At 45.7% G+C, this 22109-nt stretch overlaps 1 protein-coding gene across 18 annotated transcripts in view; it reads left to right on the top strand.

The window, feature by feature from the left end:
* Nucleotides 1–20177, top strand: part of Fgfr2 (fibroblast growth factor receptor 2) — a 105374-nt gene extending 85197 nt beyond the window's left edge. For 13 of the 18 annotated variants that reach the window (XM_087624747.1, XM_087624713.1, XM_087624699.1 and 10 more), the window contains 7 exon segments: nt 1734–1844; nt 3760–3950; nt 9452–9574; nt 10815–10885; nt 12564–12701; nt 14694–14799; nt 18497–20177. In XM_087624747.1, the coding sequence (XP_087480873.1) occupies nt 1734–1844; nt 3760–3950; nt 9452–9574; nt 10815–10885; nt 12564–12701; nt 14694–14799; nt 18497–18661 (905 nt within the window). In that variant the 3' untranslated portion in view covers nt 18662–20177. 18 annotated transcript variants of the gene reach the window in all.
* Nucleotides 20178–22109: the final 1932 nt, after the last annotated feature.

The following is a 22109-nucleotide window of genomic DNA, read 5'->3' as shown; positions in this document are numbered from 1 at the left end:
GTGGATTCAAAGAGTCACTTAGAACTCAAAGAGGAGGAAACAGAATTGGGACTGATGCAGGATCTCAGGAACATGTAGACAACAATGCCACCATGTAAATGCCCGGTTTGGGTTTTTTGTTTGTTTCTTTGTTTGTTTGTTTTGGGGGGAGGGGCTGAAAATTCATACACAACCTTTCTAACACAGCTTGATGGCCAAGCCCAAGATGCTTAAATTACTTTCAACCATTAACCTATCCTTGCATGGTATTCTTTTATACGGAGAGTTAAAAAGGTCACACTATAAATCCCGTTGGAAGGGTCTCAGATAGGAAGATTTCATGCTCAATGCTTCCCTGGCTTGTGGGCGGAGAGGTCTGTCCTGGGTGCGGGGAGGTGGATGGCACTCAGGAGTCAGACATTGTCTTCTTTGACAGGACACTTACCACATCCCTCCCTGCTGAGAACACGCAGACAGGAAAGGGCCAGCATGTCCTTCATTTTGTCATTTTAGTTGTTGACCTGAGACTCTCAGTGAAGTCTCCTTTCTTTGGAGACTGATACTAGGGAGGAGATAGCAAGTATCTGGGCACCAGGGCAGAAGCAGCCCTGGGTCCCTACTGGAAGCTATGGGTTGGGAAGGATCAGGTTCCCACAGAACCTCTGGTTTTGAGATCCTTGGGGCTATTGCAAAAGGGAGGTTTAGGGGTTGGCCCTCCCCTTTAAGTCAAATTGCCCACCATCCTTTTCATCATGATCAGAGGACATTGGTCCCAAAACCTTTTCAACATCCTTTGTGACAGCCAGAGTCTGGCCAAGGTGTAGGGAAGACAGTAGACTGAGCAGTGTGTCTACAGTAGGCCTCTCATCCATCTCCCTCCCCTCTTCTCTGTATTTGTCAGGTATATTTTTGGACATCTCTGCCCCTATTTCAATTTTAAAGCCCTATGCAATTCTTTTCTTTTAGCTCAGTCTTTTTTTTTTTTAATTATTTCTGTATTGAATTCTCTGTGAGGTAGAATGCTCGGGTAGTCTGCACGTGGTACTAGGTTTGCATCCTAGAATTACAAGGATCTGAGTGACAGCAGAATTAACTGAGAGGAGGCACAGCACACTGGAAATGCTCTTACCTCTTGTGTGAAGTTCTCTCAGAACCCACGTTGTGCTGGGCCTCTGTCATGCATGTGCCATGTATGTGAGGCATGACTTGTATCTCTGGTAATGTCATACTTGGAGCGTTTGAGAGGGCTTTTTTGCTCACCCAGACTGTTTCTGTATACACACACACATTTACAGATGCACTTATAGACCTGGGCCTAACTTTGAATAAGCTAATGGGCTCTGTTTGGAATTTTTGTTCTGTGAAAACATTTTCTGGTGGTTCCCATTGTTCCTCCTATGGCTTGCTCTCCATCACTCTCTGAGTTGTTTGGGGAACATCAGGAATTCTGACAAGTTTTCTATAAGGTACCTTAGATATATCCAAGGGTGGAGTCAATACATGATCAAGTACTTCACTTTGAAAGACTTGGCCTAGTGTTGCAACTCTTGACCATGTGGCCTCCGGTGATCTCTTTGATACCGGGCATGGCACTCGCCTGCCTCAGCTCTTATCTCTTCACTGATTAGATGGGAAAGTGTTTCTGGTTCTAAAATTCAACTCCAGGGTATTCAAAGGGTCTGATGGCCGAGAGCGATAGTGTGGGAGTTGGGAGAGACCAATGGATTTATGACTCACCTACTTGATGTTCATAGATGACGCCACAGAGAAGGACCTGTCTGACCTGGTGTCAGAGATGGAGATGATGAAGATGATTGGTAAACATAAGAACATCATCAACCTCCTGGGGGCCTGCACCCAGGATGGTGAGTATGAGAAGGGCATGTTTCCTGTCCACACTGTACCACTGGCAACCAGGCTTCTGCAGGGTTCCGCTTGTAGAGCATACTTCCCCATCAGGCATGTCATAAACACCTATCCAGGCACTCAAGATGCTGAAACGTGGGATCACAAGCCTGGGGTACCTAGTAAGACTGTCTCAAGGATCCATAAAAGTAGAGGCTGGGAGACAGCTCAGTCAGTAGAGGGCTGGCCTTGCAGCATGAGGACCTGAGGTGGATTCTTAGAATCCATATTTAAAATTGAGCTTTTATGGTCCTAGCACTGAGGAGACAGAGGGAGGTGGATCCTGGAACTCACCAGCCCACTAGCTTAGCCTTCTACGTGACTCTGTCTAAAAAGTAAGGCTGTCTTCTGGTCACCACGTACCTGCACGTGTATCTTAATATCCAAATATCTAAATATCCAAACATATCCACACATATAGACACAATTTTTAAAAGTCACTTTTACCTTACCCTTAGGAAGATGTTAGCAGCCATGGGTGCACAGCAGGTCTGTGTCTTTCCCTCAGGGGCATGGAAAGTTAGAAATGGGGGGGGCTTCTTTGGGAAGGAGTTTCTGCTGGTGCTTTTGTTATGTGAGGGACTAAGAGAGATTTCTTAAAATCAGCCGTATGTTTTGGTTGAGAAGTTCTCTCAAAATGGGGACTGAGGAATCCTGTCTTGCTTTAGGAGCGGAGTGGCTTTGCAGAGAGAGTGAAAGGAAAGAGCTGTCTCCTCCCCCCACCCCTATTCCTGACCCCAGGGGACTGATTGATTCCCTGGCTGCCCTCAGGAGTGCCTACTGGTACTTTAGAAATCAGCTTGACAGTGATTAGTAGATTTGAAAAATGCTTGCACAGCTTCTCTTTTAGGTGTTCAGGGACTGGAACGGAACCTTCTTCTCCAAAGGGTAGATATCTAGATTTTAGATATTTTAGGTTTCTGTGAACCTGTGGTCTTGGTTACAAATACTTGTCATTGCCACTGTATTGGAAAAACAGCTTATATGCTAGAGAAATGAATGAGCATGATTGTGTGACAGTAAAATGTGATGACCCAGACTGCTATTAGGCAGTATGTGGCCTGGGAACCGTTCTTTCCAGCTCTTGGGTCTACACCATGCTCTGGCTTTTTGAAACCATTTAAATTTAATAATTACTTATCCTTATGATATATGTGTATGTACATGCATGTATACAGAGAGAGAAAGGTGGAGGGAGGGAGGAAGGAAGAGAGAGAGGGAGAGAGAGAGAGAGAGAGAGAGAGAGAGAGAGAGAGAGAGAGAGAAGCTCAAGGGACCTAGAATCTGGAATGGCCATGCTTCTGATGGGCATTGCTTTTCCAGAAAGACAGCAGTGTTTCTCAACCTGTGAGTCCTTCAACCTCCAAAGGGGTTCTCATAAGGCCATCAGAAAACACAGATGTTTACATTATGATTCATAATAGTAGCAAAATTGCAGTTACGGAATAGTAACAAAGTAATGTTATAGGTGGGGGTCAGCACAGTATGAGGAACCGTATTAAAGGGAGGCAGCATTAGGAAGGCTGAGAAGCACTGCTGCAGAGGAAAGCCGGCATCCAGAGGGAAGCTGTTACAATTATGTCCTTTATTTCTTTAAACCTTTGGAAGTTATCGTGTCGATCGCCATTTTGGAAAGATGAAAAATGGAGGTGTCCTCTTTTTATCCATGCGTTTCTGAGCGATAAAACTTAAAAAAAAAAAGAGGTTGGGGCTACTTCTCGGTGATGGTGTACTTAACTAGCACTTACTACCATGTTGCGTTCTGCGTTTAATCCTCAGCACCACACTAGGTTGTAATGACTAAAAACCCTGCTGAGTCACCCCAGACTAGTTCCTGCCTTCCCTGCTCTAAGGAGCTTCTCCTCTCTGTCACAGGACCCCTCTATGTCATAGTCGAATACGCATCGAAAGGCAACCTCCGGGAATACCTCCGGGCCCGGAGGCCACCTGGCATGGAGTACTCCTATGACATTAACCGAGTTCCCGAGGAGCAGATGACCTTCAAGGACTTGGTGTCCTGCACCTACCAGCTGGCGAGAGGCATGGAGTACTTGGCTTCCCAAAAAGTGAGTCCTTCCTGTTCTACTTGGTTGGCTGCGAATGCCAGTTAAGCGTCTTTGAAGTAGCTGGGTGGTTCTGACTTGCTCGTTCACTCGATCTAGTCCTCACATGCTTTATACAACCTGGAAAATATTTGTGGTGTTATTCTTAATCCAGTTCCACGGACTCTTTTTGAAAGGCCAGAGGAGCCTCACAAACTCCTAACAACTCCAGGAGAGCGGACCCTGCTTTGAGGCAGGGCAGGTGGGGTGCTCCTGGGATGGCCTGGCTTCATTCTGAGCTTGGGGCACAGACTTGGGTGTTAAATTTAGCCTGGTGAGCTTGATGTGGAATTATATGATCTGAGAATGGAGATTGAGCACAGGAGGTATTTTTGACATCAAGAGTCTGGGATATCTGTTTATTTTGTCTCCTTTGGTGACTCTGTGGTCAGAAGTTGGCCAGGTCCCCTGAGGTAAATGGTTGGCATTCCAAGCAAGCCACTTACAATGGAACTCGGAGCATTCCAGCTATTCTGGAGGCTGTGAGGCAGGTGCCTAGAATTGTCAGGGGTGTTTCAGAGGACCTAAGGTACCCTGCCTCACTCGCACACTCAGAGGCTGAGCGCTCTGTGGACAGAGATGCTTGGCTCCCACCTGGAGTGGAGCTTGCCGCACTTCCATTGTCTCTGACTCCTCAGGTTGCCAAAGACAAAAGGATCCCCTGGAGGGGTTCTCTTCTATTACTTGGAGTCTGGGCTACTTGAAGGGTCATTAATCTGGATCCCCCAGGGGCTTTGTTAGTGTCTGGAGTGAAGGAGGTGACCTGGTCAGATGGTGCAGGTGGCACCACTGCTTCTCAGCGCTCCCCTCCCCCGCCCCTGCTCTCCATCTCCTGGGAAACATGGCTTAGAGTTACTATGTGCTTCAAGTAGTCTTTGTTTTATATTATTTTTCTATTTTCTTGAGAGTTTACAGCTTATGGCTTATAAATTTTCCTTCTTTTATCTTTTCTTTCTTTTTGTTTCAAGCCACTAAAAAGCCTCCTGATATGGAGGTTTTAAGAAGCCAAATTTGAATAGTTTTGAGTTCTGATTTTATACGTGTATGGTGTGTGTGCACATGGTGGGAAGCAGGGTGCCCCTGAGAAAATCTTTAGCAACAGGAAACAGACAGGCATTCACCAGACAGTGGTGGAAAACTCTTTTAATCCCAGTACTTGGGAGGCAGAGATAGTTCGAGGCCAGCATGCTCTGTAGAATGAGTTTCAGGATAGCCAGAGCTACACAGAGAAACCCTCCCTTGGGGGAGTGGAGGGGAGGCGGGAGGTGGGAGTGGAAGAGAAAAGAAGGAGACAGATCTAGAATGTGGGACATTTGACAAGATATCGCCTCTGAATATCTGTATCATGTCAGCTAAGAATTGCTTGTGGGGGCGGGGTCGGGGCTGTCAGGAGAATGCTGTTCCCTAGCAGGCATGAAACCCTGGGTTCCCTCTCCCGACACAGTGGTACAGACCTATATCTCTAACACTCAGGAGCTAGATGCATGGTTGGGAAATCTCTTAACGCAAATTCTTAAAAACACCAGAGTTAGAGTTTCAAGGTGAGACTTTGTAATGTTTGCCAGTATATAACAAGACGTGATCTAAATGAAAGCCAAATCTGTCAAAATCAGCTGTTTTCTATGACATATCCGCATAGCCAGGAGGTACCTTTACACAGTCAGTATTCTTAATGATTTTGTGCATAAATCAAAGTTTTATGATCTGGAACTTTCCCCTCGTGGCATCTCATCAACACTGTAAACATTTTGGATTTTTGGGTTAGGAAAGATTGAGGCACCGAGGTGTGAAGTAGCTCGCTTCTAAAGTGATCATCAGTAAAGACAAGCAGGGTGTGTGTGTGTGTGTGTGTGTGTGTGTGTGTGTGTGTGTGTGTGTGTGTGTACACATACCTGCCCTTGTGCATATATATACATGTGTGATTTTATGTATATGTATACATACATGTGCATGTATGTGTTTACAATGTGTATGCATGTACATGCATATATGTGTGTATATGTGTACTGTCTGTGGGCTGGACATAGAGAATGAATGAGCATCCTAAACAAATCTGGCAGATGTGGATAGCCGTGGCACCATTTCCTCTTGACATGTTTGAACTACTTCACGTGGAACCCTGGGCCAGGCAGTCAGCCGTAGGCAGCCTGTTAGCTTCTCTAGGCTTGCTGACTGCCAGGAGTCCTTCTTGGTAGGAGCTGGGGGAATGTTTGCGTGCAGCGGGGTTTGCTGCTGATGGAGAAGTGGTAGGACTGGCTCTTCATTTCCCTCAGTCCTCGAGATTCCCCAGATACTTGGTCTCTGGGCCACCACGCCAGGCTGTCCAGTGAGGTGTCATTCTTGATTTCTCAGAACAGGAGTCATGAGAAACAGTAGGGGGAAAATGCCAGTAAATGTGGAGTTAGAAGAATAAATATATAAACAAGCAGAAACGTTGTGATAAAGCCACTCATTCAGGGCCTTACAGTGCAAGGCTGGAACCCTGGCCCTGGCCCTTGGGGTATGTAGAGCTGTCGAGGGTGAGTATTAGGGTCATGTATGCTTTACGGTTTGTTCTTGTGTGGAACATTGCAATCACTGAGATCCTCTTTGGGCCAAACTTTATCAGGTCCCAGACACAGAAAAGTTGGGAGTTGGAATTTAGGTGCGTTCTGCTGTCGTGGTAGTAGTTTGATTAGGGGAAACAGAGAAAGACAACTCCTGATGTCCAACTTGAGAAACGGAATGGTGGTGTAGCTTCCCTGTGGGAGGAAGACCCGGGAGCCAGGATGCCGGGCAGGGAGTAGTTTCTGAAGGAAATGCAGAGCTCACGTTAAACATCTCTGAGAGTGAGTTAAGAGGGTCAACCAGCAAGCCCAGAGGATGGAGCTCAGCCCTGAAGCACCACTCATCATTTATGGGACTGAAGAGGACGATGTGACTTCCATATGGTGTGAACTGGGGAGAAGCCGAGATGGAGGAGGCAGAGAGGCCAGGATGTCACTCTTGGGTGCCACTGAAAGGGTTTGTAGGCTAAAGTTAAGATCAGCCGTGTGTCCCTGCTCAGAGTCAGGGAAGGAGCATGCTGGTCCATGACTCTGGTTCTGACCCACCCCAGTGTTGTGGCCTTGAGACTTTTTGTGTCACAGCCAGTAGGTACAGTGGAGCAAGGGCTGTCACATGAATTTTGCAAAGGGGGAATGAGTACATTTGGGGGCTGCAGAAACAGTGGGGAGTAGAAATGTCCTTGCAAATAACATGGTGATCATTGGTTGCCAGCCACCTTTCGAGAGCCTGCATTGGCCAGACACAGTGTGGTTCTGTTTAGCTCTTGGTATTTTCCAGCATCCTGGGATAAAGAGTGAACAAGATGGTGGCAGTAGCCCATGGCCGCCTATCTGTCCCAGCTGAGCCTCTATGTGTGGTCGGAGCCCCCTGCAGGGGAAGCTAGTTTCTTCTGACCACTCAGTCTGCCAAACACAGAAAGCACATGTCAGCAGGAACACAGCACCAGGAAAGCTTGGCCAGGGCCTTGGAAGTTGAATTTGAAGAGGCCTCCAAACCAGCATTTTACTCGAGAGCCCAGGCCGAGCTGCAGGCAGCCTGGGGAGCTCTCAGATTTCCCGCTCCTAGTCTGGCTGGGGACACACAGCCTTGGGTGGCTTGCCGGCTTCCTCATCTCGGGGTTTTGGCTCACTGACACATGCAAGGGAACAGAGGGGATGCTTGGGTGTGGATGAGGGCAGAGTTAAAATAATTCCTTATCCATGTTTTCAAATGCAGTTAGGCTTGTTCCATTTTTACTTGGCCATTTCATGGAGAGCTTACTTCGCTCATCCAGTAGATGAATTCTCTCTGCTTCATGTGACTGTTAACCTTGGTTTATAACCTGTATAAAGGCATTTGAGGGTGATGCTCTTCTAAAAGTAGAGGTGGGTGATCAGGGGTTCTACTTACCAGGGACCTTAACAAAATCCCAGACTGTTACAGCACACCTGGGACATAATAGCTATGGAAAGTGTGGCCTTTGGAAACAATAATGACAAGACCTTCCTGAGTCCATGGCTCCTGTTGGCACAGAGCATCCTCCCATCAGATGTGTCATAACAAGCATAGCAGTACCAGGTCCTGATGTATGTGCAGACTCGGTTTCACCCCTGCACAGGCTGGGGTTGTAAGGAACTGCACCTAAGAATGTGGACCTATGAGTACTGACTGGGCAGAGAGCCAGGGGAGAACATGCTGGGCCATGTCTGAAGCACAAAGATAAGAGGTGTACAAAGGGACTCAAGAAAGCCTCTGAGCAGTCAGTGCAGCAGTCCATAGAGGTAGGGAAAGGACACTGAGCACAGCCTGGCCTAAGGGATGAGCAGTATAGGACAGACATTGGAGCCGTCTAGGAGTTGGAATGGTCAGACTTGAGTATAAAGTATGACCCTTTCTGATTAAGGATCAAACAGGCTAGGAATCAGAGGAGCAGAAGCATTGGCTTTGAGATGTCAAGAGGGCACTACTGTCTGTGGAAATGTCCTAGAGTGACTTGACAATAAGACTCTTAGGAGAGGCCAGGATGGAGGTATGGATTTGCAGCTGCTTTCTGCATCTAAGAATTGATGCTACAGAATAGAGGAAACATGCAAAAGGCATGTCACAGTTTCTTCGCTTTTGAGAGACATGGGAAGAGGAGAGTTCGCCCAAGTCTGCCAGAGAGTGAAGCAAGAGGAAGACTGGGGGAGGCTGCTATGAAGGAGTCATTTCCAGAAACAGATCTCTGCAGTGTCCAAAGCTGCCGAGAGGGCAAACATGGGGGCATTGGAAGAGATCAGTTGGGTCTAAGAGTAAGGAGGGCCCTTGTACAGCCTAGAAGCCAGGCTAGACACCACTTAGGGAAAGGAAAGAACTAGACTTTGCTGAGACTGTTTGTAGGACATGAGGCCCCATTGTTAGAGAAGTGGCCCCGAAATGAAGACTGTTAGAGCTTAGTCATCCGAAAGTTGGGTTTTCCTGGGTAGAGAGAGCAAGTATTGAGCTCAAAGATTTTAGAATGGTATCTCATGTCAAGTGTGGGTGAAGCTGCAGGAAATGCAGCCGTGTTGTGGGACACTTGAAGATAAAAGTGAATGTGGTTATATAATCAACCATTACTTTCTGAGATGACCGGGGCCTTTGTTTGTTTCTTTAAATCACAATGAATGATTTCCACGTCATGTGTGAGCCTCTTGTCGATGCTAGTCAGCTGGTTGAGTTTACAGCCCTATATGTCTCTTGCAGTAGTCTGCACCCAGTTTATGATTTAGGGTGCATTTTCTGTCTTGCATTTTTCTAAGAATGTTTTTCTTTTGGTTCTTAAAACATGTTGGAATTCTCACTCTCTCCTCCTCCTCCTCCTCCTCCTCCTCCTCCTCCTCCTCCTCTTCCTCCTCCTCCTCCTCCTCCTCCTCCTCCTCCTCCTCCTCCTCCTCCTTCTTCTTCTTCCTCAATTGCAGTGTATCCATCGAGACTTGGCAGCCAGAAATGTGCTGGTAACAGAAAACAACGTGATGAAGATAGCAGACTTTGGCCTGGCCAGGGATATCAACAACATAGACTATTACAAAAAGACCACGAATGTGAGTGTGGGGTGTAACACCGGGGAGCAGGGCGGCCGAGGGTACAGAGTGATGCAGACTTATTGGTAGGAGAACAGCGGTGATCCTCCCCATCCATATTACATTCTGTTGCTTTGCTGAACTCTTTTTTTTTTTTTTTTTTTTTTTTTTTTTTTTTTTTTTTGGTTCTTTTTTTTCGGAGCTGGGGACCGAACCCAGGGCCTTGCGCTTCCTAGGTAAGCGCTCTACCACTGAGCTAAATCCCCAGCCCCAACTTTGCTGAACTCTTGATCAGCAAATTTAGGCTGTATCTGAGATTGGTTTAGTATCCACGGAGTGCTGTTTTATACAGAAGAACAATCAAAAGCCTTCAGGGCTTCGTGTGCTCACGTAAGAGCCTTCGTAATCAGTGGACGGTGAGACGGCTCAGCTATTACGGCAATGACTGGAACTTGGCCTTTGCTATGTTCATTTCTGCCTAGAGGCTGATTGGGGTGTATTGTGTGTTAGTGATAGATGATAATATAAAGAAATGTCATTTTGATACTTTATTTAAAGAACTAAGTCTATGAATCTTAGCCATTATGTACAGAGCTAGCTGGAGCTTACTTGTGCCCTAGGGGTAACTTGATGAAACCCATTAGAAAGGCACCTCTTCATTCGGAGTATAAGGTGGATACCCGGGAATGGTATGCAGTGGAGCCGGGGACACCTGCCACTGGGTGCTAGGTGGTTGCTCAGGTTTGGAGCCTGAATTCAAGACAGGTTGGAGTAGAGAAATGAGAAAGAGACAGGAACCTAAGTCTACTTTCCAGGCTCGGTTCTTAGAACCAGCCAGAAAATCCTAGGACTTGATTTGGGGCCTTAGGTATTTTTTGTTTTTTTAATAGACAAGCAAACAGGGGCACCACTGTGCGTGTCAACACAGTCATTTCCTCTGCATTCCAGCAAATGCACAGATTTGTCTTCTGAGACCCAGAGTCTCTTTCCACACATTGCAGAAAGGCCCTGTAGGACCTAACCAATCAATGTGGTTCTTGAGTCCTTTATTTTAATTTTTGGCAAGATTAGGCAGCCAGGTATGGGAGCGCAAAAGCTGAGGCAGGAGGACTGCCGAGAGTTTGGGCCTACCTTGGGCCAGTTTAAGTTGTGAGCCTATGTGGCTACAAAAATGAGTCAGTATGATTACACAGGGCATGGTTCTGTTGGGCCTACAGCAGTACTCTTGTAAAACCTACAGAGATTTTACATTTTCTTGCAGGGGCGACTTCCAGTCAAGTGGATGGCTCCTGAAGCCCTTTTTGATAGAGTTTACACTCATCAGAGTGATGTGTAAGTAACTTCTGTCCTTGGCTTATATATGGGTTGAGTTGCAAAAATATTACAGGTCCGACATGTTCACAGAAGGCATGGGAGTTGGGGATCTCAAGTGGCTTGAGTTTATAGTAGACTGGTGCCCAGGGTTTGGTTACTGATCTGCCTACCTTGGGAAGGTGGAGACACCAGCCTCCTGCTGCCATATTGGACGCACCTCTACCTATCACAGATGGCGGATGCTCGCTCAGCCTCTGTCTCATTTGTCGAGTGGGTGGTACGTTCTTCACTCCCTTAAAGAAACCCTCTTAGCTGGGCCTGGAAGTGCATGTGTACACCCTCGTACACAGGGGTTCAAGACCAACCTACACCACATGTTGTAAGTTCAAGGCTAACCAGGAATATGTAGTGTGAACCTATCTTTTTAAAGATTAGAAAGAAAAGACTGAAGCCCTTCCAATTTAGGAATATATGATTCTTCTCTGGCCCAGGCTTGTCCTGAGAGGTTGATGCTGAATGAGGCATGATCAGTTGGGATGACCACCACATTTACTAGCTGTGGTTACTATATAATATTTTAAGTCTTGTCTTAGCCTCTGATAACATTCTAGAAATACGATAGAAATTACGTGATTTTTTTTTCTGATGATTCATGTAAACTACTGTTAGAGCCAGACTCTAACTGATGTTGTAGATTGGAAAATTTAGCTGAAAGATGTTACTGGGAGAAACTGCTAGTTCCTGTGGGTTTATAATTATTCCAAAAGACAACAGGGTCTTTTGTTGTTGTTGTTTTGTTTTTCTTTTTGTTTTTAGTTTGGAAGGGCTGGGGTTTTGTTTGTTCGGTTTTTTTGGTTTTTTGTTTTCTGATGCAGCGTTCTTGTTCCCACTAACCTTCCTAGGAGGAAAGAGTTCTTACTTGTGTGTGGATGCACTGAGGCTCTGGGCTGCTTTTGCCTGTATTGTGACCCTTACTTGGTAGAAAACCAGGGACAGTGTCAATGTTGAAGCTGACCTTACAGGGTCACGGCGCATGAATTTTCAGAACTGCAGGACCCAAATAACCTGTGGTTCTCTGATCAATTATATCATAGACTTGAGTGCACCACACTCGGTTGGGGAAATGCAGATGTGGATCTCTGTGAAATCAAGCACAGAGGTCTTCTCACTCTCTGCTGTCTGAGGTTCTTCTCTTGGGGTGTGAACTTTCTCCATGCTAATCCCAGCCCTGCGCTGGCTCCCTTCACATCATACTAAGTCACAGAATCTGCCCTGCCGGAGCCCTACCAGCCATCCAGGGCAGGCATCCTCTCACAGAGTCAGCTTTTCTAGCCTTATTTTGTCATCTGTAGATCAGGTTCCTATGTCAGCTACAAAGCGGGATGGGTGATTTAGAGAGAAGAAGCCTCAAGTCGAGGAGTCAAGACACCACCACCCCCGCCCCCCACATGACTATCACCACATAAAAGACAAAGAGCTTTGTCTATCGATGGAAAATTCCATCAGACCGTCCACATGTCGTCCTCATTTAGGGAGGCTCCTTGGGGGTCACGAAAGGGCATGCAGGATGGATTGCGGGAGGGCTCATTTGTCTATGGATGTAAGAAGTGAGCGGGTGTTTATTTTTTAACTGACATGTTTAGTTTTCTGCAGTCTGGATGCATTACTAATGCTATGTTTTCTCTTCTCTTTGCAGCTGGTCCTTCGGGGTGTTAATGTGGGAGATCTTCACTTTAGGGGGTTCACCCTACCCAGGGATTCCCGTGGAGGAACTTTTTAAGCTGCTCAAAGAGGGCCACAGGATGGACAAGCCCACCAACTGCACCAATGAACTGTAAGGGCTATAGCCACCCCTGCTGACAGTGTAGTGGGCTCACCACATCTGTCCTCTCTCCAGACGTGTCTTGGGTTCCTCAGGCTCCCGTTCCCTAAATATGCTCTAAGCAGAAGAATTGCTGCCGCCGCCTGGGTTCAATGGCGGTACTGAGTTAGATACACAGACAGCCATGGCTTAGCCAAAAGAGTGTATGGAGTGGCCTTAAATCTGGCTGCCCACGGGAAGGGAGAACCACACTTCGACAGGAACACTCTATAGGTCAGGCACTGAGCTAGAATGCCGCAGGGCTGCCCCTGTAGAATGTACAAGGTTGTTCACAGCACTGGCAATGCCAAGTAGGAAATGAACTCCTTCCAAAGCACCTTTAACCATTGATAATCATCATGACAGCTAGGCATGGTGGCTCATACCTACAATCCCAGCATTATGGAGGCTAGAGCAGGAAAGCAAGATTGAGGCCAGCCTGGGGTACAGAATGAGGCCCTTTTCTTGATAAAATAAAATGAAAATAAGTTAAAAAAATTTTTTTAACAAAGTGATGGGAATGGGGAGATAGCTCATTTGGTAAAGTGATTACTACACAGGCACGAGGACCTGAGTTCATTCCTAACATCCACATAAAAAGCTGGGTACAGTGGTGTGTGTGCTTGTAATTCCATAGACTGCAAGGTGGAGATGAGCTACTTGGAGCTTGCTAGCCAGCCAGCCTAGCCTAAAACATCGAACTTCAAGTCTCAGTGAGGGACCTTAGCTAAGAGAATAAGGTAGATGGTTTCTGAGGAACAATATCCATAGTTGACCTCCAACCCCCAAATGTACATGCATGCCAACATGTGTGTGCATGAACACACATGTATGCAGAGGCACACAAATAACACACAGACTTGTGAGCATGCAAGAACAAAAAAATAGGGAGGATAGGAAAGTTGCCATTCCATCAACCACATTTCCTCTGACTGAATGGATTGCCGTGTTTGCCTACTCATATTTTATCAAAGAGTAGTTTTGGTTCTTTTTTTTTTTTTTTTTTTTTTTCCGGAGCTGGGGACCGAACCCAGGGCCTTGCGCTTCCTAGGCAAGGGCTCTACCACTGAGCTAAATCCCCAACCCCTGCCTACTCATATTTTAAAGCAGGGGACTGAGAGTTTATCCTGGTGCCATCACTGAGGTACTATTTCTGAGTATGAAAATGTGAGCTGGTTTTTAGGAATGCCTTTCTCACACTGTAAGAGAAATTGTGTTGTGTTAATGACGCGTGCCTTGTGCAGTGAGGTGCTGCTTCTCCTCTGGGGCAAACTAAGAAAGTGATTGTCCCAGAGACTGCCTTCTATTGTGTGCTTCTTCATGGGGATTTTAGAGCAGTAATCCCATGAGCACTTTCTGGTGTACAGTGGAGGGCTAATGAATGGCCACCGTTTATAGCGTATTATATAAAGGCATGTATTGTGCGCCCCGTGTTCCTGTCGCTTTTTCTAACATAGAGGGTCTGTCGAAACTCATAATCAAGATAAGGCGGGAAGCTTGGACTATCCCAAGAGTTAATCAGGAAGTTAGTGCAAAGCTCTGTGGTGCCAGATTAGTTTGCATAAACCTTCTCGCTATGGTTTCTGAATTTTTTTTTTTTTTAAACTGAGGAACTTTTGTCAACAGACTTTTTAAAACAAAACCGGAAGTGTAGTTCAGGCCGGAGTGTTTGGAGAGGGAGAAGAGAGGCAGGCGGTAAACGTGTCTTCTTCCGCTCTCTAGAGGATGCTGAAAAGTATCCAGCGTAGTGGTAGGTCACACTGTCACAGAGATAGCACATGTGTACACCTGTCTGGGTGCAGAGCAGTGTTCTGGGTATGGAGAAGTTTCTGTAGTGGTAGATGGTGGTGCATGTAATTATATTTTACTATCTAGGCCATGTCTCCATGCCAGCTGTTAAAAGCAATCACATCTGTACATCACGTGCTTAACGACATTGGTTCACCAGAGAAATCCTTTTCCCAGGTACATGATGATGAGGGACTGCTGGCATGCTGTACCCTCACAGAGGCCCACGTTTAAGCAGTTGGTGGAAGACTTGGATCGAATTCTGACTCTCACAACCAATGAGGTAAAAGCGCCCCTCCAGAAGCTCAGAGGCCCTGCTTGGGTCAGGCAGAGTTAAACCCCCGCTCCATTTTAGTCGGGTGTTATTTTTCCCTCCAAGAACTGAACTTTGAGAATTCTGACTCCCAAGGCTGGAGGCTGAGGCCCAGGGCGTCTGGGTAGACAGAGGAAGAGATGGAAATGTTTTGTGGTAGTGTTTTGGTGTGCGTGGGAAGGTGCTGGCATGTAACATGGGCCCTGGGTTCTACGTCCTGGTGGGTGGCTCGTGTGAATGCTCAGTGGCTGACCAGCTTGATGGAAGGCAGTGACATTCTGTCCTTCCCACATGTCACTTGCCTTATGTGATCCTGTCTGGGAAGGCATGTGGCTTGGATCTTTCTGTGTGACATATGTGTCACACATATAATGAATGACTTACATTATATAATTCTGTAATGAGTGACAGGATTTTTAAGTGACAATTGGTGCCTATAGTTAAAATATTTGTCTTAGGGGTGGGGTTGAGCTGGTTGTCAGTAGCGGGCTAGCCACACAAGCGTGAATTTGATGCCCAGTATTCATACGGAAAACCTGGTGTGATGGGCTTCTCCTGTAATCCCAGCATTGGGGAGGCAGAGACTGGTGGATTCCTGAAATTCAGTGGCCAGCTAACCTAACCCAGTAGGCAAGCTTCAAGTCCCAAGAGAGCTCCTGTCTCATAAAACAAGGCTTCCACATGCATGTACACTGAAATCCACATGAATACACACAAAATATTTTATTTTCTCTATAATTTATGCCAGCCAAAGATATCATGTTCTGTTACTCTTTGCCTAAATACAGCCCTGCCTCTGGCTTCAACATAAATTGAATGACCATTAGGGTTTTAGAAGGCATAGTTTATGAGCAGATAGGCTCACATAGTCCAGGGAAACCCCATGATAGAAACTGTATATGAATTTTGAGATATTCTCTGAACCAAATAATATTCCCTCCCAAAGAAAATGTGGATACAGTTGTTCTCACAATAAAGAAGGGCTGGAGAGATGGCTCAGTGGCTAAGAGCTCTGACTGCTCTTCCAGAGGTCCTGAGTTCAAATCCCAGCAACCACATGGTGGCTTACAACCATCTGTAATGAGATCTGATGCCCCCTTCTGGTGTGTCTGAAGATTGCTACAATGTATATAATAAATAAATAAATAAACAAACAAACCTTTAAAAAAAAATAAAGAAGGTTTTGGATCTCCCAAATACTTAGAAGGAAGAGAATACAGCTAATTTCTGATTTAAAATACAAATAGAGCGATTTAAAAAGACCGAAGAAAAACAGCCCAATGTCGAGATATACAGCCCTAATGTGGCAACTTTATTTTGTGCTCTCGGCTGTGGCTTGTGCTGGATAAAGGGAGAGCTTGCATTTAAATGAACACAGCTGACCTTCAGAAGTTGAAAGGAAAGGAATAGTTCAAGGGGGGGAGGGAAAAAAAGCAAACTTTCTTCTCCTGCCAAAACTGTTGTTTCTAGCCTAAGTTCCTTTAACCCTAGGCTTGGAATCCAGTGACACTCCCCCCTCTTCCCCCCAGTCAGATCTGAAAGTTACAGCTTCATTTAGAATCTGGGAAGGGCATTAGGCTTTTCATTTAATGATCCTGGGTCTGTACTCAAAGTTACGTATTGATATATTTATGCTTAAAGGGGGACCCATTCCTACTGAACTTTATATGCATATTCTAAAATAAGAAAGCAGAATGCCACATTGTCCAACGGATATAAAAATCGAAGTTTCTTCCCTTCTTAAAATCATTACCACATGCTTAAGAAAAATGGTTCCATTTAGGACAAAATTTCATTTTTATCATTGTAAGCAAAAAGTCCTCTTTTGATGTGGTGGGTGTGTTTGTTTCTGGTTGTGCGGTCAATGCTGATGTTGTTGGAGCCGATACGTCCCCCTTCTTGGATGGCGACTCTTTCTCTTGCCAACCCTGGTGATGAATTATAGTGGTTTTTGTCTTTTAAACTGTATGGTCGCCAACATTCCATGGGCTCTCTGCTGATAAGGCTGAGGCTGTTTGTGCTGTAGTCTGCGCTTTTTGCCCCCCTCTCAGAAAAGCCATATGTCATAGAGGAATTGCTGGCTTTTGGGTACATAAGCAAAGCCACCCTATTGTGCCAGTGCCTTAGACAGTGAGACAAGGAAGGCCCCTGGTTAGAAATCTTATCAGGGCTGGGGGTTTAACTCAGTTGATAAGAGTGCTTGCTTAGTGTTTACACAGGCCTGGGTTTAATCCCCCAGCACTACATAAACTGAGCATGGTTGTGCACACCTGTAATCCCAGCACTTGGAGAGGTAGATGCAGGAGGATTAGAAGTTAGAGGTTATCCTTAGCCACATAGAATTGGGAGCCAGCCTGGAATACTTGAGACCCTTACAGGAAGGAAGGAAGGAAGGAAGGAAGGAAGGAAGGAAGGAAGGAAGGAGATAGATATATACTGAAAGAGACAGAGAAACAGAGAGAGATACAGGAGACACAGAGACAAAGTGAGAGAGACAGAAAGACAGACACACAGAGACAGAAACATAAACACACACTGAGAGACACAGAGAAATCTCTTCCAATTTTGCCCCGGGTCAGTTAGTAAGTTCTTTCTGTAAGGCCCAGAGAGTAAACATTTTCAGCTTCTAGGCCATATGGTCTCTGTCGAAATTGCCATTCTAGTATGAAAGCAGCCACAACTCTATGTAAATAAATGAGTGTCTGTGTTCCACTAAAATTTTATGGACTCTGAAATTGGGAAATTTATATAATTTCATATAAAGTTCATGTCATTGGCTGCCGTAAGATATGACTCAATTTGATTTTTCTACTACCTATATACTAATGTTGTGAACTCGCCTTAGTTCATGGGCCAAACAGAAACACACATGGGCTTGAACCCTACTCTGAGCTGGAGGAGGAGAGTGACCCAAAGGGAGTTCAGCAGCAGCCAAGGATGCTTTGGGGAGCAGAGAAACTTTTATGAACTTCACATTCTCAATACTGACACTTCCCTTTCCTTGGACTTCCTTGACAGCCCATTATGGGTTTAGCATCCATGAGGGTACCCAAGTCTTTCCCTAACCTGTTTATGTTGTTTTCTCTGAGAGCTCCTGAGGGTAATGAATTACATCTGTTAAACTGTGAAACAAATGAGGAGCCCTCCCTGCTAAGCGATCTTAGAAATGACAAGTGTAGAGTGTGATTCAGAAAATACATAGTCACGTTCTGGCTTTGTAAAGGGGTCCTGTTGGGTTTTTACTTCACTGGGCTTTAAACTCCAACTGTGAGTCCTAGTGAAGTGGGCTATATAGTAGGTCACTTAGGCCCTGTAGGCAGAGTGGGCTGAGCAGTTCACTGTGTTTTTATTGTCTGCTGCTTGCTGCTGGTGGTTTATGGATGCCATGTTATAAGAGAGAAAAGTTCAGGGCGGCCTTGATTGAATGAAGTTTGGGGTATTGGGGGTCTTTGTGCAGTGGGGTGAGCTGGGCCTCTAGAAACCTTCCAAGGGGGTTCCCCATCCCTTCCTAAATCTGATAGAGATGTCTAAGGAGCTTCTGTTTAAAATGGGATTCTTCTCTTCCCTTCTTGCAGGAATACTTGGACCTCAGTCAGCCTCTCGAACCGTATTCACCTTGTTATCCTGACCCAAGGTGAAATAAAACGTCTCTCTTCCCTTCTTGCAGGAATACTTGGACCTCACCCAGCCTCTCGAACAGTATTCTCCTAGTTACCCCGACACAAGGAGCTCTTGTTCTTCAGGGGACGATTCTGTGTTTTCTCCAGACCCCATGCCTTATGACCCCTGCCTGCCTCAGTATCCACACATAAACGGCAGTGTTAAAACATGAGCGGGTGTGTCTTCCTGTCCCCAAACAGGACAGCACCAGGAACCTACTTACACTGAGCAGAGAGGCTGTGCCCCCAAAGCGTGTGGCATGCCTCCACGTGTATATATGGATCAGAGGAGTAAATAGTGGGAAGAGTATTTGTCACGTGTGTGAAGATTTATACAGTTGGAAACATGTTACTTTCCCAGGAAAGGAAGACTGTTTCCTGATAAGTGGACAGCTGCAAGCCACCGCCACCCTCTCTGACCCACCATGTATGCTGGCTGTGCCCCAGTTGGACTCAAGGCAGACCGCTGTTCTGCCTTCCTTGTTAATTTTGTAATAATTGGAGAAGATATATGTCAGCACATACTTACAGAGCACAAATGCAGTATATAGGTGCTGGATGTATGTAAATATATTCAAATTATGTATAAATATATATTATATATTTACAAGGAATTATTTTTTGTATTGATCTTAAATGGATGTCCTGATGCACCTAGAAAATTGGTCTCTCCATTTTTTTTAAATAGATATTTGCTAAATGCTGTTCTTAGAATTTCTTAATTTTCACCGAGCAGAGGTGGGAAAATACTTTTGCTTTCAGGGAAAATGGTGTCACATTAATTTATTAATGAATTGGTAATATACGAAACAATTAATCATCTATAGTTTGTTTTTTTTTTTTGTAATTTAAGTGGCATTTCTATGCAGACAGCACAGAGGACTAGTTAATCTATTGCTTGGACTTAACTGGTTATTGGATCCTTTGAGAAGAGAAATATTTACGATATATGACTAATTTGGGGGGAAATGATGTCTTGATTTATTTGTGTTTCAACTCTGCTGTCCGATGATTATGTCTAAACACCTCAATGCCCACCTTTCAAGAAACCTTTTAAACTCTGTCACCCCAGTGTAACAATTAACCAGACTTCCCATGACAAATGGTACCAGAGTCCTCATCCCAAGATGCCTTAATCCTCTTCTCTGGAGAACAGACTCCCATCGGAGACGGCAGGGTGGGTCTTGTCTGGCAGCTGGCCTTCTGCCTGAGTTACACACCCGTCACATTCGCCTTGCTCCCTCTCCGTGAGTTTTGATAACAGCTTCAGATTCTTCAGCATCAAAAACTCTTTGGGGACTCTCCATCCTCTCGGAGAATAGTGAAAGCCCAGGGTTATTCTGTCGAGAGTTTGGGACCTCCTTCCATCTTCTGCAGGGTTTGCTTCTGGCTTCCACCCACTTCTGACAAGACCTCTCCTCACTAAAAGATCTGGCCCGAGAGCTACACCCAACAAGAGAACGCTTACCGTTGATTTCTGTGTTCAAGTCTTGTGCTTTGCTTTGGACACGCCCACTCACCTTGCTACCGTCATGTGACAGGAGTGCAGACTACACTGATTTTATGTGTTTTGAAATTGGAGAAAGTATTTAATAAAACCTGTTAATTTTTATACTGACAATAAAAATGTTTCTACAGATATTAATGTTAACGAGACAAAAATAAATGTCGCGCAGCTTATTTTTTTAATACTCGTGTCTTACCAAATGGTTTCCTGTGCTTTGGAGCTGTGGACAGTACTTGGTGGGGTGGACGCCCAAGAGGCAAAGCCTAGTAGGCCACGTATCGGGGTGACTTCCCAGAGGGGTTGCCTGCCTGGGGACAGCAGTGCCTGGGACATGTTGATCAGTGAGGAACCAGAAGTTGATTCAACCCTGGGTAGGCTACTTGCTGACATCTCAGCAGAGGAAGACATCATTTCTTCCTGGGTCCTTCATACTTTCCAGAGGAGCGACACAGAGGAGACCTTAAAGACAGCTTAAGGATGGGGAGGTATCAATGACAAGACTCAGATTGGCTGGGTTGCTGGGACCTGCCACTCTCCAGGCTACCCTCCGTGGAATGCACACAGAGAGAATTCGTTTCCTGTCACTAAAACTGAGTGGTTTTTTGGTTTTGTTTTGTTTTGTTTTGTTTTGTTTTGTTTTGTTTTGTTTTTGTCTGCACATGCAGACAAGAACTAGGACCTATAGGCTTCCATTAGATTTGCCTAGGAACAGCTTCTTCACTGCAACTCGGGGAGGCAAAGACAGACGGAGCTACGGTGGTATGGGCTGAGGGTCACTAACCAGTGCTGTCCCACTGTCCTGCTGTCCTGCTGTCCCTGTTGGGCTTGGGTCGTGGGTGAAGCAAAGGTACCAGGAGGGTGGCATTTGGTTCTGGTCTGGGCTTCTGTTTCTTATTAGTAGAGCAAGGTAATGACCCCACCAAAAGAATGTGAGTAAAAAACTGAAGTATGCTGGCTGGGCTGTAGCTTAGCAGATCGGGTGTTTGCCTTGCAAGCTGTAGGCACTGGGTTCTGTCTCCCGCAGAGCATTAAGAAAGGGTGTGAAAACAGTCACCTGGGTTCAGGCTGCTGCTTACTGCTGCCTTGCCATTCCCATCCTAGAACGGACCTGCTGCTGATGCAGGTGTATTTAAGCCAGCCCAGGCTTGGGATCTAATGTTCCTTTGTCTCCGGGCAGATCAGCCTTGCACATCTCCCAGGACACTGTGGCTTCCAACCTGGAGACTACAGTGGAAACTACTGTACTTTTTGTCTGTCTTAGGAAGCCGGGTCAGCAGGAATCCTAAAGCAGTTATTGGGGATTTTAGTTTTAGAATTACTTTGAGAGATTTGTCACAAAGGGAAAGAAAACAGGACATTCGTGGGAAAGATAGGAAATAGCTTCTTGTCTTTTTTTTTTTTTAAAAAAAAAAAAAACCTGTCCTAAAGAAATATACACAGAGCCTGTTGAGAATAAGGAAAGCTCTGGGAAGTAGATGGTTGTCAGTGAACCAGGAAATCTGGAACTAAATCAGGAACTAAAAGATGGCAGGTATTTTGGGTGTGTCCTGGGCCCTGTTTTTTCCAGGTGGGAAGGGCACATTCAGAAGGGCGTCTTGAAGTCCCATGGTAATTGCGGCCTCTGATGGTGATGGAAAGATGTTGGGAGAGAGCCCTTTGGGAGAGTTCACTGGGCTCTTGGGCATAAGGGGTTCTCCTTGTCCACTGCTCAGCCTCTGCCCTGGGGAACTTCTCACCATTGGATGTTGGAGAATGTTCCAGAACCCCACACCCAGGAGATGGAAACAAGTTTATGGTACAGTGCCATACAGATGTGTGCAGCTGCGGATCAAGGTCCCAACACCATTCTGAAGTGGTGCTGCCAGCTTGTCCTGTCTACTGAAGGTTTCTAGAACATTCCAGAGAGCTTAGCTAGTGCAGATAGAAACTTGAAACTGGACTGCAGGTTCCTAAGAGTCACCCAAATGGGAAATAGCCTAAACAACTAAAACTGTGGCTCTGCCTGGTGCCGTAGAAAGGCCTGGCAAGCAAGCTGGAGTAGACTCAAAGTCCCAGGTTTTATCTGGACAATCATCATAGGTCTCATCATAAGAATTGCCTGTAGGTCATGCAGA

This window comes from Rattus norvegicus, chromosome 1 (assembly GCF_021556685.1).
Source record: "Rattus norvegicus strain SHRSP/BbbUtx chromosome 1, alternate assembly SHRSP_T2T, whole genome shotgun sequence".
Classification (NCBI taxonomy): domain Eukaryota; kingdom Metazoa; phylum Chordata; class Mammalia; order Rodentia; family Muridae; genus Rattus; species Rattus norvegicus.
The sequence above is the reverse complement of the archived record's forward strand: the minus strand, read 5'-3'. Positions and strand labels throughout refer to the sequence as shown.